The sequence below is a fragment of the Pseudophryne corroboree genome, chromosome 1 (assembly GCF_028390025.1).
Source record: "Pseudophryne corroboree isolate aPseCor3 chromosome 1, aPseCor3.hap2, whole genome shotgun sequence".
Lineage (NCBI taxonomy): Eukaryota > Metazoa > Chordata > Amphibia > Anura > Myobatrachidae > Pseudophryne > Pseudophryne corroboree.
Genome location: NC_086444.1, coordinates 812,458,582 through 812,475,693, shown reverse-complemented (window position 1 = coordinate 812,475,693; position 17,112 = coordinate 812,458,582). Strand labels below are relative to the sequence as shown.

At 45.1% G+C, this 17,112-nt stretch overlaps 1 protein-coding gene across 7 annotated transcripts in view; it reads left to right on the top strand.

Annotated features, from left to right (window-relative positions):
- Positions 1–17,112, top strand: part of GSTCD (glutathione S-transferase C-terminal domain containing) — a 480,201-nt gene that overhangs the window by 441,173 nt on the left and 21,916 nt on the right. For all 7 annotated transcript variants that reach the window (XM_063919297.1, XM_063919322.1, XM_063919316.1 and 4 more), the window contains one exon: positions 4,132–4,162. In XM_063919297.1, the coding sequence (XP_063775367.1) occupies positions 4,132–4,162 (31 nt within the window). The remainder of the gene's footprint in view (positions 1–4,131; positions 4,163–17,112) is intronic.

Below are 17,112 nucleotides of genomic sequence, written 5' to 3'. Positions count from 1 at the left end.
AACCTCAGCACTCTCCCTCCCATACTGGGAGCTTTGGTACATCCCCATGGTACTAAAATGGACTCAAGCATCCTCTAGGACGTAAGAGAAAATAGGATTTTAATTACCTACCAGTAAATCCTTTTCTCGTAGTCCATAGAGGATGCTGGGCACCCGCCCATTGCTTCGTATTCCTGCTTTGTTACTTGGTTCAGTTTGTTGGTTCAGCGATTGCTGAATTGTTCCGAGTTGGTTATCTTGGCTTTCCTTTTGTTGTACGTGTGGGCTGGTGTGAATCTCGCCACTATCTGTGTATTTCCTTCTCTCTAAGTATGTCCATCTCCTCGGGCACAGTTTCTAGACTGAGTCTGGTAGGAGGGGCATGGAGGGAGGAGCCAGCCCACACTATTAATCTCTTAAAGTGCCCATGGCTCCTAGCTGACCCGTCTATACCCCATGGTACTAAAATGGACCCCAGCATCCTCTACGGACTACGAGAAAAGGATTTACCGGTAGGTAATTAAAATCCTATTTTCTCTGCTTCTTGAAAACGATATTTTCTCTGATTATAATACCTGAGACAATTTATAAAAAGTAATGTGATTAGTATGCAATGCCTCCTATACCTGTAAACTCTTAATACACCAATTGAATCTCCACCATATCTAGTAAGTATGATTACCCTCCAACCCATTCTCCCACATATCATGTGGGACAACCCCCTTTAAATTGATTCCTCCACCAAATTGACTCTCTACAGTTTAATGATAACACATCAATTATTTCCACCTCCAAATCAGAGCTGATTGCTACACCCCAATCATTTTACTCTCAGATCATATCTGACCCTCTCAGAACCCTTATGATTTGATCGGAAAATTGACTCTCCACATTTTCTGCCCTCCCCAGTTAGTTCTCATCCAGATCACGGTTGACCCCTCACTTTCCATGATATTTCTCATACTCTCCCCAGCACATTTTTTCTCTAGTTAGATCATGGTTTCCAGTTGATTCCCTCTACAATACTTACCTATGGTGAGGACATGGTGGTGCGAAATTTAGTTTCACGAGATGAGACTTTGATCATAACTCGAGAATAAGAGCTCCTCACTACAGTATGTGACAATCAAGCAGCATATGATAGTGCAGTTGATTTATTATGATTGCCTATCAGGTTGTATGATTGCTATCTCATGCTGCACCATCCCAGCAAGGAATCCCAGATCATGTAGTGCAGCCCATTCAGGACAGATTTATTGGGTATAGGACAGTAATATTGTGATGGTCTTGTTTACTACTGATATTTAGGTGGTTGGGTGTGGAAGCTATGATGGATGATTTGTCTTGTCAGCAGGCCAGGCATCACCTGTAATGAGCAACAGGTGTACATACCCCCCATCGCTATGTACATAATATGGATGGACATGATTCACGCATAGGGGGTGTTCTGGGCAACATGAAGCCCCCATTAGTGTGCATCTTGCTTATATTACACCTATGCAGAAGTTCACTGGATTATACTGACTCATTCAAGCAATTATACAGCAGATTTAGCCACATTCCAAGTGTTCCTAGTTATAAAAACTGTTTCTTGTTGTAAAGACAATGATAGTGATAACCATGTTTATAATATTACATGTGGACATACTTGTAGTACATCAGGGTTTCTATATCTGTATTAATTTCTGATTACATGTTATCATAAACATATTGGAGTGCTGCTATTACCATGAGGCATTTAAAGTTTCAATCCAAAAATTGCAAGCCCTGCCGGTATGCAGTCAGGATCCCGGCTGTCACAGTGCCGATGCTGGGATCCCAATGGGGGACCATACCGCTGCCGGTATATTGGCGAGGTAGGTTATTCCCCCTCTATGGGTGTCCATGACACCGATAGAGGGAGAATGGAACCTGTGGCAAGCTTTGTTGCACTCACCCCCCTGCTGGCATTCTACTGCTAGGGATGCCGATGTTGGTATACTGACATTCGGCATCCTGTGCGGCGGTAATACATACCGAACCCGCTCTGCCAATATTAAACCGATATTCCAGGAAAACATCCCTCTTCAGAATATGTGTGGCTCTGAACCAGGACAGCCTGCCCCTATTCTACTCTATGTTGCAGCTGGTACTGATGCTCATTTCTGTTTGTTAAGCTATAGTTGGGAAATGAGCTTTCCAGAATTTAATAAATCTGCATTCTATTAGGAAATGCACTGGTCAGCCTGTATTTCCTAATGAATTCTGAATGGAAATTTTGCTGTACAGTATGTAAAATTGATGCTGCTGTTTGGGCAAATACCAGCAACACTCCACTCTTCTGCATCAGTGACCCAGGGCCGTAACTACGTGTGAGCCAGGTGTGCCTGGCACACAGCGCAGTTGCCCTGAGGGCGCAACGGCCAGCGGCATGTAATGAGTCAAATTGACTTATTACATGCCGCCGCTGCTGTGTGCGCCGCGCTTTGGAGGAGAGAGCAGCGCCGGGCAGCGGAGAAGGAGGAGGAGGGAGGGGGACTGGAGCCGCAGCAGCGCTATATCATTGGTAGTAAGCCACGCTGCAGCAGTCCCCTCTCCTTCCGTATAGGCTGCCCGGCGCTGCTGTGAATGCTGGGATGCGGTTCCTCCATCCCAGCATTCACAGCAGCGCCGGGCAGCCTATACGGAAGGAGAGGGGACTGCTGCAGCGGCGCTTACTAGCAATGACATAGTGCTGCTGCGGCTCCAGTCCCCCTCCCTCCTCCTCCTTGTCCGATGCCTGCACCGAGGGAGCTGCCAGCACGAGGAGCCTGACTGTCAGCGGGGAGATGGTAAGTATATATCTCTTTCTTTCTCTCTCTCTCTCTCTGGGACACCATCTGCCATAATGTGTAAAAAGGGGGACTGGCTGCCACAATGTGTAAAAAGGGGGATACCGTCTGCCATAATGTGTAAAAAGGGGGACTGGGTGCCGCAATATGTAAAAAGGGGGAACGCTGGCTGCTGCAATGTGTAAAAAGGGGGATGCTGTCTGCCGTAATGTGTAAAAAGGGGGATACTGTCTGCCGTAATGTGTAAAAAGGGCCTCTACCTGGTGTAGTAGCGCTACTGTGCAGCGTAATTTGAATAATGGAGACTATTGTGCACCGTAGTATGAATTGCTATTATTTTGTGGCCACTCCCCTTTCCCATGAAGCCACGCCCCTATATATTTTTTGCGCGCCTACGCCGCGCACTGCCCCTGTCCTGCATGGGGGGGGGGTGCCAATGCTGTTTCTTGCGCACAGCGCTAAAATGCCTAGTTACGGCACTGCAGTGACCTTCCACTGTGCAGGATCAATTTTCAAGCATCTGCAGACTGCTGTGCCTGGGGAATTATCAGGTAGAGGCATCTGCTTGGGTCTGCAGAACTGGTCCAAGCATGAGTATCATTAGTCTGCTAGCAGGGGAAGAGGGGTTTATTCAACAAAAACATTATTGTGGTTATGGGTTATAGGGGGTTATTCACGTTTGTTAGCAAACCCAAAAAGCAAACAGCTGGGCAATACCATATTGCACTGCAAGTGGAGCAGATGCAGAGAGAGTTAGATTTGGGTGGGTTATTTTGTTTCTGTGCAGGGTAAATACTGGCTGCTTTATTTTTACACTGTAATTTAGATTTCAGTTTGAACACACCGCACCCAAATCTAACTCTCTCTGCACATGTTACATCTGCCCCACCTGCAGTGCACATGGTTTTGCCCATTAGTGTGCTTTTTTGGTTTGCTAACAAACCTGAATAACGCCTATTGTTTCCTTATGGGCTTCTCTAACTGCCTTATGGGATGCTCATCCATCTTTTCTTAGGGTTTTGTTTAAATCCAATTTGCGCTTAAGGGGCCATTTCCCAGGCGTGTCAATGACAAAAGTGGAATGTGTGCTTTATTTTTCAGCTGGGCCATCAATGTAGGTTTACTGTTTTGGAAATGGGAGCTAGAGCAGTGGCTAAACTAGCACTTGGTTGACAAGACAAAGCAGTAGCACCTTAGGCCCTAATGATAGATTTCCCATTATACTAACACATGTCCAGTAGCATACAGTATGTGCATTAACCCTCTGTTTTTGTATATATTAATGATTGATTATAAATGTTGCGTTTTTCAGGCATTACATTCTACTTATCTTTCATTTCAGTTGCCGCTTTCAGAAAGCTCTGACTTATAAGGTAATTTTCCTTTTCATTACATCGATATCTGTAGTATTGATGTATACACTGTGGTTACGTATTATTGAATGCAAAGAATTCTGCACAATTCTAAAAAGAGCAGCTGGGCACATTCTGCTCATTCAGTATGTAGTGACTGTACAGTATGATCCATAAATAATATGGCTTGCCCCTTTCTGCATGCTGCCAAATTGCAGTACAGAATAACTCCACAACAGACATATGGGGGCATGTGCTAAGCAGTGATAAAAGTGGAGAAGTGAGCCAGTGGAGAAGATGCCAATGGCAACCAATCAGCTGCTCTGTATACTTTTATAGTGTGCAAATTATAAATGTTATGTCACTGCTGATTGGTTGCCATGGGCAACGTCTCCACTGGCTCACTTCTCCACTTTTATCACTGTTTAGTACATGTCCCCCATTGTGTACAGTATGTAAATGATGGGTTCTTCTGTGCTTCCCATATGGGACAATTAGATAGAGGGGATGGAGATTATGAAATGTATCTATCACTGCTAAAATGAATAAATAAAAATAAATAAATGTATTTACCTGTTTATAATGAACATCAATATACAGTATGAATACATAACTTTCATCATTAGCAGGCTAAAAGCTTTGTTTCTGAACCTTTAAACAAAGAGTCTCACATATGGTGAAAAATATCTGATTTTTATTTAGTTTCTTTTTGAGAGGGCTGTAGGATTTTATAAGGTGTCTTATTTTGGAGTTAATAAATTGTTGCTGTTAATTTTTCTGCTGCCTTATGAGAAAAATAAAGTAATTAGTTATGCTTTCTGCAAGCAGACTGGTTAACTATGTCCCATTCAAAATAACCACTAAGCACTTAGAAAATATTCTTTTCAGTCCTCTCTGTCACAAGTCTTTCCCTTCTCCAACCTCTATTCCCCACTGTTGTGCAGGGCTACAGTGAGAAGTCACAGTGCAGTTACATTGCTACCCAATACAGCAGGGGGACTCATATCCAGTTGGACATTTAAGACCACAGGAAGGTGTCACAAATTGTGACCTCTAACCTGTGGGACTATTGTAATGGACTCTTACCGGTAAATGTACTAAGATCGATGCTGACCAATTTTAAATCTATTTAAATTTATCACCACATGCCTAACACTGTGGGCGGTATTCAATTATTTTCACCCCCCTTCCACACCTGTTCTGTTTCAGCGTAGTATTATCATTTCAACTCGTTACCCCTGGCGTAGCGAGGTGTTCTAATCTTTTACGCAGCTAATCCTGATTACTATGGGCGCAATATGAACAATAACAGGGATAACTTTAGAAAGGAGATTGGGCGTGATATATCATTTGAATACCGCCCTTTGAGTTTAGTGTGCGCATGTTATTAAACACCGCACAATGTAGTCATTCAAGTTTTACAGTGTGCTACCCACAGTACCACCATCTTGCTTCTTGTATGTACGAGGGCAAATCTCTGATGCTCAACTGATCATCGGAAATTGGGTCCCTGGTGTGTGGGGTGAGTGGCTGAAGCCCTGTGCAGATAAAGAGTGACAATGGACGTGGTTGATAACAATGTATTCTAGATGTTTTACGAAAACAACAGTCTTCTGAGGTGTGAAGTTCAAAAGCTGTTGCTTGGTAGTGGCTGCATAAGTTTTATTATTTCTCTAACGTCCTAGTGGATGCTGGGAACTCCGAAAGGACCATGGGGAATAGCGGGCTCCGAAGGAGGCTGGGCACTCTAGAAAGATTTAGGACTACCTGGTGTGCACTGGCTGCTCCCACTATGACCCTCCTCCAAGCCCCAGTTAGATTTTGTGCCCGGCCGAGGTTGGATGCACACTAGGGGCTCTCCTGAGCTCTTAGAAGAAAGATAGTCTTAGGTTTATTATTTTCAGTGAGACCTGCTGGCAACAGGCTCACTGCAGCGAGGGACTAAGGGGAGAAGAAGCGAACTCGCCTGCTTGCAGCCGGATTGGGCTTCTTAGGCTACTGGACACCATTAGCTCCAGAGGGATCGACCGCAGGCCCAGCCTTGATGTTCGGTCCCGGAGCCGCGCCGCCGTCCCCCTTACAGAGCCAGAAGCAAGAAGATGGTCCGGAAAATCGGCGGCATGAAGACATCAGTCTTCACCAAGGTAGCGCACAGCACTGCAGCTGTGCGCCATTGCTCCTCTCACACTTCACACTCCGGTCACTGAGGGTGCAGGGCGCTGGGGGGGGGCGCCCTGAGGCAGCAATAAAAACACCTTGGCTGGCAAAAATACCTCAATATATAGCCCCAGGGGCTATATATGAGGTAAATACCCCTGCCAGATTCCATAAAAAAGCGGGAGAATAGGCCGCGGAAAAGGGGCGGAGCTATCTCCCTCAGCACACTGGGCGCCATTTTCCCTCACAGTTCCGCTGGAAGGAAGCTCCCTGGCTCTCCCCTGCAGACTACTCTACAGAAAAGGGTAAAAAAGAGAGAGGGAGGGCATTTAATTTGGCGCAGTATATAGTTATATTAAAAAGCAGCTATAAGGGACATAACTCAGTTAGTCCCTGCCTTATATAGCGCTCTGGTGTGTGCTGGCATACTCTCACTCTGTCCCCCCAAAGGGCTTATGTGGGTCCTGTCCTCTATATAGAGCATTCCCTGTGTGTGTGGAGTGTGTCGTTACGGCTGTGTCGACATGTTTGATGAGGATAATGAGGTGGAGGCGGAGCAGATGCCTTTAGAAGGGATGTCACCCCCTGGGGGGCAGACACCTGAGTGGATGTGCTTATGGAAAGAAATGAGTGCACGTATAGACTCATTACATAAGAAATTTGACGACATGCCGACTGCGGGACAGCCGAGTTCTCAGTTCGTGCCTGTCCAGGTGTCTCAAAAGTAATCAGGGGCTCTGAAACGCCCGCTATCTCAGATGGCACAAGTAGATGTCGACACGGATACTGACACCAGTGTCGACGACGATGAGTCAAATTTAATGCCCATTAAGGCCATTCACTGCATGATTGAGGCAATGAAAGAGGTGTTAAATATCTCTGATTTACATCCAGGTACCACAAAAAAGGGTATTATGTTTGGGGAGAAAAAACTACCTGTAGTTTTTCCCCCGTCAGATGAATTAAATGAAGTGTGTGAAGAAGCGTGGGCTTCCCCTGATAAGAAATTGGTAATTCCTAAGAAGGTACTAATGGCGTTCCCTTTCCCGCCAGAGGATAGGTTACGTTGGGAAACACCTCCTAGGGTGGATAAAGCGCTCACACGTTTGTCTAAAAAGGTGGCACTACCGTCTCAGGATACGGCCGCCCTTAAGGAACCTGCTGATAGAAAGCAGGAGGCAATCCTGAAGTCTGTATATACACACTCAGGCATTATACTTAGACCAGCTATTGCGTCAGCATGGATGTGCAGTGCTGCCGCTGCGTGGTCGGATAAACTGTCAGAAAATATTGACACACTAGACAGAGACACGATTCTGCTAACAATTGACCATATCAAAGACTCAGTCTTATATATGAGAGATGCACAGAGGGAAGTCTGCCGGCTGGCATCTAAAAAAAGTGCATTGTCCATCTCTGCTAGGAGATGCTTATGGACTCGCCAGTGGACTGGAGATGCAGATTCCAAAAGGCACATGGAAGTTTTGCCTTATAAGGGGGAGGAATTATTTGGGGATGGTCTCTCCGACCTAGTTTCCACAGCAACGTCTGGGAAGTCAGCATTTTTACCCCATGTCCCCTCACAGCCTAAGAAGGCGCCATTTTATCAGGTACAGTCCTTTCGGACCCAGAAAAACAAGCGGGGAAAAGGAGGGTCTTTTCTCTCTAGAGGCAGAGGTAGGGGAAAAAGGCTGCAACAAACAGCAGGTTCCCAGGAGCAAAAGTCCTCCCCCGCTTCCTCTTCCAAGTCCGCCGCATGACGGTGGGGCTCCACAGGCGGAGCCAGGTATGGTGGGGGCCCGCCTTATGAATTTCAGCGATCAGTGGGCTCGCTCACAGGTGGATCCCTGGATCCTTCAAATAGTATCTCAGGGGTACAAGCTGGAATTCGAGGCGGCTCCACCCCACCGGTTCCTAAAATCTGCCTTGCCGATTGCTCCCTCAGGCAGGGAGGCGGTGCTAGCTGCGATTCACAAGCTGTATTCCCAGCAGGTGATAATCAAGGTACCCCTACTTCAACAAGGCCGGGGTTACTATTCCACACTATTTGTGGTGCCGAAACCGGACGGTTCGGTGAGACCCATTTTAAATTTGAAATCCTTGAACACATACATAAAAAAATTCAAGTTCAAGATGGAATCGCTCAGGGCGGTTATTGCAAGCCTGGAGGAGGGGGATTACATGGTATCCCTGGACATCAAGGATGCTTACCTGCATGTCCCCATTTACCATCCTCACCAGGAGTACCTCAGATTTGTGGTACAGGATTGCCATTACCAATTCCAGACGCTGCCGTTTGGACTCTCCACGGCACCGAGGGTATTTACCAAGGTTATGGCGGAAATGATGATACTCCTTCGAAAAAAGGGAGTTTTAATTATCCCATACTTGGACGATCTCCTAATAAAGGCACGATCCAAGGAACAGTTGTTAGTGGGAGTGGCACTATCTCAGGAAGTGCTGCGCCAGCACGGCTGGATTCTGAATATCCCAAAGTCACAGCTGGTCCCGACGACACGTCTAATGTTCCTGGGAATGATTCTGGACACAGTCCAGAAAAAAGTGTTTCTCCCGGAGGAGAAAGCCAGGGAGTTGTCTTCTCTAGTGAGAGACCTCCTAAAACCAAAACAGGTATCGGTGCATCACTGCACGCGGGTCCTGGGAAAGATGGTAGCTTCTTACGAAGCAATTCCATTCGGCAGATTCCATGCCAGGATTTTTCAGTGGGACCTGTTGGACAAGTGGTCCGGATCGCATCTTCAGATGCATCGCTTGATAACCCTGTCCCCAAGAACCAGGGTGTCTCTTCTGTGGTGGCTGCAGAGTGCTCATCTTTTGGAGGGCCACAGATTCGGCATACAGGACTGGGTCCTGGTGACCACGGATGCCAGCCTACGAGGCTGGGGGGCAGTCACAAAGGGAAGAAACTTCCAAGGACTATGGTCAAGTCAGGAGACTTCCCTTCACATAAATATTCTGGAAATGGCGTCCCGCCTAAACAAAAAACTAGAGAGGTATTGCGCCAGGTCAAGAGACCCTAAGGCGATAGCTGTGGACGCTCTAGTGACACCGTGGGTTTATGTGTTCCCTCCTCTACCTCTCATACCAAAGGTATTGAGAATAATAAGAAAGCGAGGTGTAAACACAATTCTCGTGGTTCCGGATTGGCCAAGAAGAGCGTGGTACCCGGAACTTCAAGAGATGATCTCAGAGGACCCGTGGTCTCTGCCGCTCAGACAAGACCTGCTACAGCAGGGGCCCTGTCTGTTCCAAAACTTACCGCGGCTGCGTTTGACGGCATGGCGGTTGAACGCCGGATCCTGATCCTGAAGGAAAAGGGCATTCCGGAGGAAGTCATTCCTACGCTTATTAAAGCTAGGAAAGAGGTTACAGCAAATCATTATCACCGCATATGGCGGAAGTATGTTGCATGGTGTGAGGCCGAAAAGGCCCCAACAGAGGAATTTCAACTAGGTCGTTTTCTGCATTTCCTGCAAGCAGGAGTTAATATGGGCCTAAAACTAGGCTCCATTAAAGTACAGATCTCGGCCCTGTCGATTTTGTTTCAAAAAGAACTAGCTTCAGTACCTAAAGTTCTGACATTTGTGAAAGGAGTGCTGCATATTCAGCCCCCATTTGTGCCTCCTGTGGCACCTTGGGATCTCAACGTGATGTTGAGTTTCTTAAAATCACATTGGTTTGAGCCACTAAAAACCGTGGATCTGAAATATCTCACGTGGAAAGTGGTCATGTTATTGGCTTTGGCTTCAGCCAGGCGTGTGTCAGAATTGGCGGCTTTATCATGTAAAAGCCCTTATCTGATTTTCCATATGGATAGGGCAGAATTGAGGACTCGTCCCCAATTTCTCCCAAAGGTGGTGTCAGCGTTTCACCTGAACCAGCCTATTGTGGTGCCTGCGGCTACTAGGGACTTGGAGGACTCCAAGTTGCTAGACGTTGTCAGGGCCCTGAAAATATATGTTTCCAGGACGGCTGGAGTCAGAAAATCTGACTCGCTGTTTATCCTGTATGCACCCAACAAGCTGGGTGCTCCTGCTTCTAAGCAGACTATTGCTCGCTGGATTTGTAGTACAATTCAGCTTGCTCATTCTGTGGCAGGCCTGCCACAGCCAAAATCTGTAAATGCCCATTCCACTAGGAAGGTGGGCTCATCTTGGGCGGCTGCCCGAAGGGGGCTCGGCTTTACAACTTTGCCGAGCAGCTACTTGGTCAGGGGCAAACACGTTTGCAAAATTCTACAAATTTGATACCCTGGCTGAGGAGGACCTGTAATTCTCTCATTCGGTGCTGCAGAGTCATCCGCACTCTCCCGCCCGTTTGGGAGCTTTGGTATAATCCCCATGGTCCTTTCGGAGTTCCCAGCATCCACTAGGACGTTAGAGAAAATAAGAATTTACTCACCGGTAATTCTATTTCTCGTAGTCCGTAGGGGATGCTGGGCGCCCATCCCAAGTGCGGTTTATCTGCAATACTTGTACATAGTTATTGTTAACTAAATCGGGTTATTGTTGAGCCATCTGTTGAGAGGCTCAGTTGTTTCATACTGTTAACTGGGATTCATATCACGAGTTGTACGGTGTGATTGGTGTGGCTGGTATGAGTCTTACCCGGGATTCAAAATCCTTCCTTATTGTGTACGCTCGTCCGGGCACAGTGTCCTAACTGAGGCTTGGAGGAGGGTCATAGTGGGAGGAGCCAGTGCATACCAGGTAGTCCTAAGTCTTTCTAGAGTGCCCAGCCTCCTTCGGAGCCCGCTATTCCCCATGGTCCTTTCGGAGTTCCCAGCATCCACTACGGACTACGAGAAATAGAATTACCGGTGAGTAAATTCTTATTTTACAAGACTTACAAATAAACGTTTCTGCAGTGCACACAGCATTCAGCGTAACTGGTTCACAAGTTAGAGCAATTTCACACGATACTGGTTCATATAGATATGTCGTGTATCCACTTGCGAGTACATGCAACTGGGGGTGTCTGGGCGTACACATGAAAGCATGAGTTTACCATGGTCATGTTGTCGGAAATTGCCAGCTAGTGAGTGTATGCAGTGATCCATCTGACTTTAGTCAGATCTCTTGATAGAGCTGCTGCGCATATGCGCTTATGATGATGGTGACAATTACTTCCCCAGAGGATGGATGTGATGCTGTATTATACATGCAGCCAATTCTGCAAACATGTGGAAATCCAAATTTATTTCAGAACAGGTAACGTGACCTTATCTACATATGGCGTTTTTATGTGCATTTCTGAATCAGGCCAGCAGTGTTCATGGGGAATGTAGGACTTAACATTGTATATCAGTCAACAGGTCGAGCTGTATCCAACACTTACTGTATGGGTTATATTTACTGAAGTGCAGGTTTTTAGAAGTGGAGATGTTCCCCATAGCAACTAATCAGATTCTAAGTAGAATCTGATTGCTTGTCATGGGCAACATCTTCTTCACTTCTAAAAACCCACACTTTAGTCACTATTCCCTGTACAGTATGAGCGGGATGTACTAACGTGTGGAGGAGTATTCCGCCATACTTCGCCTAAATACTAATCGCATATGTACTAACAGATGCGATCAGTATAGCAAAGGACAGCTCTCCCCAATAAGCTGTCCTTTGCGGTGCCGGCTGTTGCTGCTTCTGGAGGAAGGACGCCTTTTACCTGCGCTGTGACTCCGGGGGTAGGAGGGACGGAGACGCCGCTCCACCTCCGCTGCTGTCAGCACAGGATCCACCAATCAGCTCAGCCTGGAGTTGGGAGAGGAGGTTCCTGGACGGCACTGCTGCGGTATGAAGACTGGCTGGCTGCCTGCCCGGCGGGGCCGGAGAAGGAGGGCGGGGCGGTGGACGGAGCTACGGATGGAGGCCTCCTCCACCCGGGTGCCCAGAGGTACACAGGGGGGCGAGGGGGGGATCCGATTGGATTCCTCAGGATTATTGCAGAAGGAAGCCCATAGGCTTCTATAGGGTAACGCCAGCGAAAGCTGGCATTGCCCTTCTCACTGAAAACCCGGCGGCCAGCCAGTAGTACATATGAAAATGTGGTAAAACCCCCGAAAACGGGGGTTTTACCGCATTTTCCCTTTGGTACATTCCGCCCTGTGTCTTTTTGGTGCATTCCTTATAGAGATTAATGATCTGTGTTCCAGTTATGCTCGAACACAGGTTATACTGTATGTACATATGTAATCATAAAAGCATTCCTATGTACAGCTCCATAATGTTGCTGCTGCTTATCCTACAAAAATGCAATCTACACACAGTTTAGAAGCAGTACAGAGGTCATGTACTAACAGCTATCAGTAGTAGGTTCATTGGTGATCAGTGATGCTGGTAATATCTTACATTTCATTCAACATGCACAGTTTACTGTTTTGCAATACTGTACTGTAGATTATGTTTAATGGAATAAAAATACACTTGTATGTATGATTATGTACAGTAAGTATGCAGCTGGACCACCTTCATCACCCTGCCCCCACAAACTATGGGAAATCCATTCACAATTAATCACAGCTCTGGATACCGTGCAGTATCCTAGTATCAGACTTCGGTCTTTGCTAATTCTGTACACAGGTTGCCTGAAATCCTACAGTTAAAGCTCTGGAAGTAAATCTGTGCTGGGATTTTAAAGGCACTAGTGCCGAGAGGGAGCAGAGTACCTTGGCAGCTGTCTGCACATGGACAAGAACTTGCTAATATAATAATGTAGAGTGAACAAGCAAGGGGTTCAGTCTCCATTGGTTAAAGAGTCTGAGACTGGTTTGGCAACCCTAGACCTGTGTGTAAATCTCTGTAAAAGAATGGCTAGTAGACCATGTAAACTGTCTATCACTATACAGTATGTGAGTGCTATGCTTTTGCACTTAAAGCTTCATGTCTTATAAGAGCTACAGCGCTTCACTTTTTCCACATTCTGTTATGTTACAGCCTTATGCCAAAATGGAATTCATTCATTATTTTCCCTCAAAATTCTACACACAATACCCCATAATGACAACATGAAAAAAGTTTTTTTTGAGATTTTGCAAATTTGTTAAAAATTTTTAAAAAACTAAGAAATCACATGTACATAATTATTCACAGCCTTTGCTCAATACTTTGCTGATGCATCTTTGGCAGCAATTACAGCCTCAAGTCTTTTTTAATATAATGCCACAAGCTTGGCACACCTATCTATGGGCAGTTTCGCCCATTCCTCTTTGCAGCACCTCTCAAGCTCCATCAGGTTGGATGGGAAGCTATTTTTAGATCTCTCCAGAGATGTTCAATCGGATTCTGGGCCCTGGCAAAGGCTGTGAATACTTATGCACATGTGATTTCTTAGTTTGTTATTTTTAATAAATTTGCAAAAATCTAAAAAAAAAAAATTTCACGTTGTCATTATGGGGTATTGTGTGTAGAATTTTGAGGACAAAAATGAATTTATTCCAGTTTGGAATAAGGCTGTAACATAACAAAATGTGGAAAATGTGAAGCACTGTATATCAACTAATAAACACCATTACAATTAAAATCCTGCTTGTCCCTGTAAGACCCCTGTCCCTGCTGTGCTCCTTTGACCAGCAGTTTAAAGCTCTCACTTTAATCCATCCCGACTGTTCTGCATTGAGCCCAGTGCATTTCTTTCAGCACTCAGCAAGCTACCGTGCAGTCCTGATACCATAGTAAGTTGTCAGGATGGATTCATGCACAGCATGCAGTAAATAGGTGCTGACAGAGCCGGTCATAGGCATAGGGATACTAGGCAATTGCCTAGGGCATTTGATATGCCTAGGGGCATCAGCAGCTTCTGCTGATTAAAATGACATGCGGCATGCCTATATTCTGTGTGTAGCATTTCATATGCAGATACAGCCACAGTCTCACACAGTATATAGGCATGCTGCATATCCGTGTAATCAGCAGAATCTGCTTGTGCATCCTAGCCACATAGCAATGCAAATAAGATGCATTTTCATTAAAAAAAGTGCCCGACGTTAGCATTGATGCAAGATTTATGAGGACACATCTATATCAAAGCAGAGGCAGAGGTCACAATGTTAGTGGCAGTGTGAGAGCTGTGTGCATGTGAGTGGGTTGGTTGTGCAGTAGTGTTCAGAATATGTGTAAGGAGCATTATGTGTGTCATGTAAAAATGCATTAATAATGTGCAACATATGTGTAAAGGGCCACTATGTGTGTCATTATGTGTATAAGGGCATTAATAATGTGCGGCATATGTGTAACAGGGTACTACTGTATGTGTGTCATTATGTGTATAGGGGCACTAATAATGTGCAGCAAATGTGTAGGGGGCACTATGTGTGTCATTATGTGTATAAGGGCATTAATAATGCAAGAAGATGCCCCTTTTTGGGCTGTGCGTAAAATGTGCGAACTGTTCCTATTTAAAATACAGGGGGTACAAGGACTGCTATGGGTGAGGGGTGATGGTGCTGGGAAAGACGTGCAAGGTCAGAGGCAGAACCAGCGGTGGTGCTAGGGGGCACCAGCCAAAATCTTGCCTAGGGCATCATATTGGTTAAGGCCGGCTCTGGGTACTGAAGCAGCTTCACATTGCCCAAAAAATATGAGAGGTCTCAGGGACCGGTGAAGGAGCCTTGTGATGGACGTTATTGTTGGCACTCAGAGGAGCCAATTAAGAGTTGAATGCAAGTCGGCTATTATTGCACTTGCATTGCATGCAGCGTAACTAAAGGTGTATATTCACCCGAATGAGTGTTGAACACATCTATGTGACTGCACCACTCCTATACATTTGGTTTAATTGCTGTAATAATTATCTGTGCACACAGTAGCTCTGTCTTTGGTGCAAGATATTTGTTTGAAAAAGATGGACCTTTGTGTATGCACAACTCTTCATAGTCCATAATTCCATCCTCATGCCCTCACTACATACCGACTCCCATAACCATCCAGATACACTCCTTCAGCTCCAGTGTAGATGCAGCTGAGATATAGATAACTGTGAATCACCAGTAGATGACTGAGCTCGTCTACGGAGTATGCACCATGTGATAATACACAAGATCTGTCAACAAAACGTCTCGTGTAACTGTGCACCAGCCAGAGTAGTTTGTGGCACCAGTACAGAGTAGTCTGTGATAATCAGTTGCTGGTTACCATCGAACCCTGTAAGCCTTTCCTGCCACAAATATATACCATCCTACTTACCGTAATACATGACCATATATATATATTAGTAAAAAACTGTCTTTAATAGTTTCTCATGTAGGGTATTTGATAGCCTACAAAATTAGCCATGTTTTCCAGACAAAGGCTTAAGGAATCACTGTTATATTGTGGTTAACATTGTATCTCCACTCAACCTCTATTACACGATTACAGCTTAATGAACATAATTCCTCCCTGAATATATAATTAAAAGAAAAATGTAGCTTCAGAGCAGGCTTCTTTTTAATCCTTTTAAGTAGTGTGGGAGGTTTCATTTTCCTGTAGGGTCAGCGACCTTCTGGCTAATTAATTCTGAAACGAGGAGCTCTTTAGGCAGCTTAAGCTATTTTGTTGTTGTCTTAGCAAGTCACCCAGGTCATATTCTCACAGTTACTATACTCCTAGGATTTGTGTCTTACCGTTATGTGTATCCAAGCGTTTCCCCGTCCAGTCCTCTAATGTTGTAACATTGCTGCCAGGTATGCAGGCACCATGGGGGGATATGTGAAAATTAAAAAGGTATTGTTACCTATAATAACCAGTTTACTATTTGTATAGAGCTTTTTATAAAATAAGTAAATACATCAGATTGGTTAATATTGGCAACACCACCTGGTTTCTATTTTTTTTTTAGGTCCCATACCGTAAATGTCATCCAACTGATTTGCCAAGATGTTCAGAAAGCATAACTGATAATGTTATATCATGGGCCCAAACATTGGAAATGAGTATATACAGGCATGGACAAATTTGTTAACAGAAAATATACAGGCAGCGCTACTGATGAAGTGATTGGAATGGAACAATATTAAATGATATAACAATTTATTATAGTAAAACCAATAAAACTACTAAAATTAGCAATTACTCTCCTCACAATTGTGTAAAATAAATTGCATACACCACACTGTATATAATGGGATCACTTGGTGTCTGTTCCTGTATATTATGCCCAGATAAGTCCACTAATTCCATAGAGGTTTGATTAGAATAGCACAGTTCGGTTGTTTGGATATTTACCGGTCACCACTTTAGAGGTTCAGAAAGTATAACTGATAATGTCATATCATGGGTCCAAACATTGGAAATGAGTATATACAGGCATGGACAAATTTGTTGGTACCCTTATAACTCATTGAAACAAGTTTCTTGAAATGACCTAGACCCATTATCTGCACCCACACTAATAGGTACAGGTTTCAGCTTACGCAGAATATTTCCATTGCACCCCTTGCTTCAGTGGCTGTGTTGAGAGTTGTGGTCAGGGGCTGGCTGGGTAGGGGCACAGGGTGCCATCTGCCCCTCGGGCCAGTGCAATTTTAGTGTTCTAGGCCCATTTTTACATTGCATTCCCTGTGAAAAACTGGGCCACTTGCTGGAGTCTGCCCCCCAGGCTGAAAGTTGCCAGCCAGCCTCTGGTTGTGGTGCTATTTCTTAAATGTCTACTGTATTGTTTTGTATGGAACTGTTTTACCCTGTACTGTCTTACTGTTTTGCCCTACTGTATGGTGCTGCGGACAACTTGAGGTGCCCTATAAATAAAATGTATTATTAATAATAACTGGAGCTTTTTGGCTTGAAACATCAGCTATATTATCACAAGTGAAAAAATGAAGC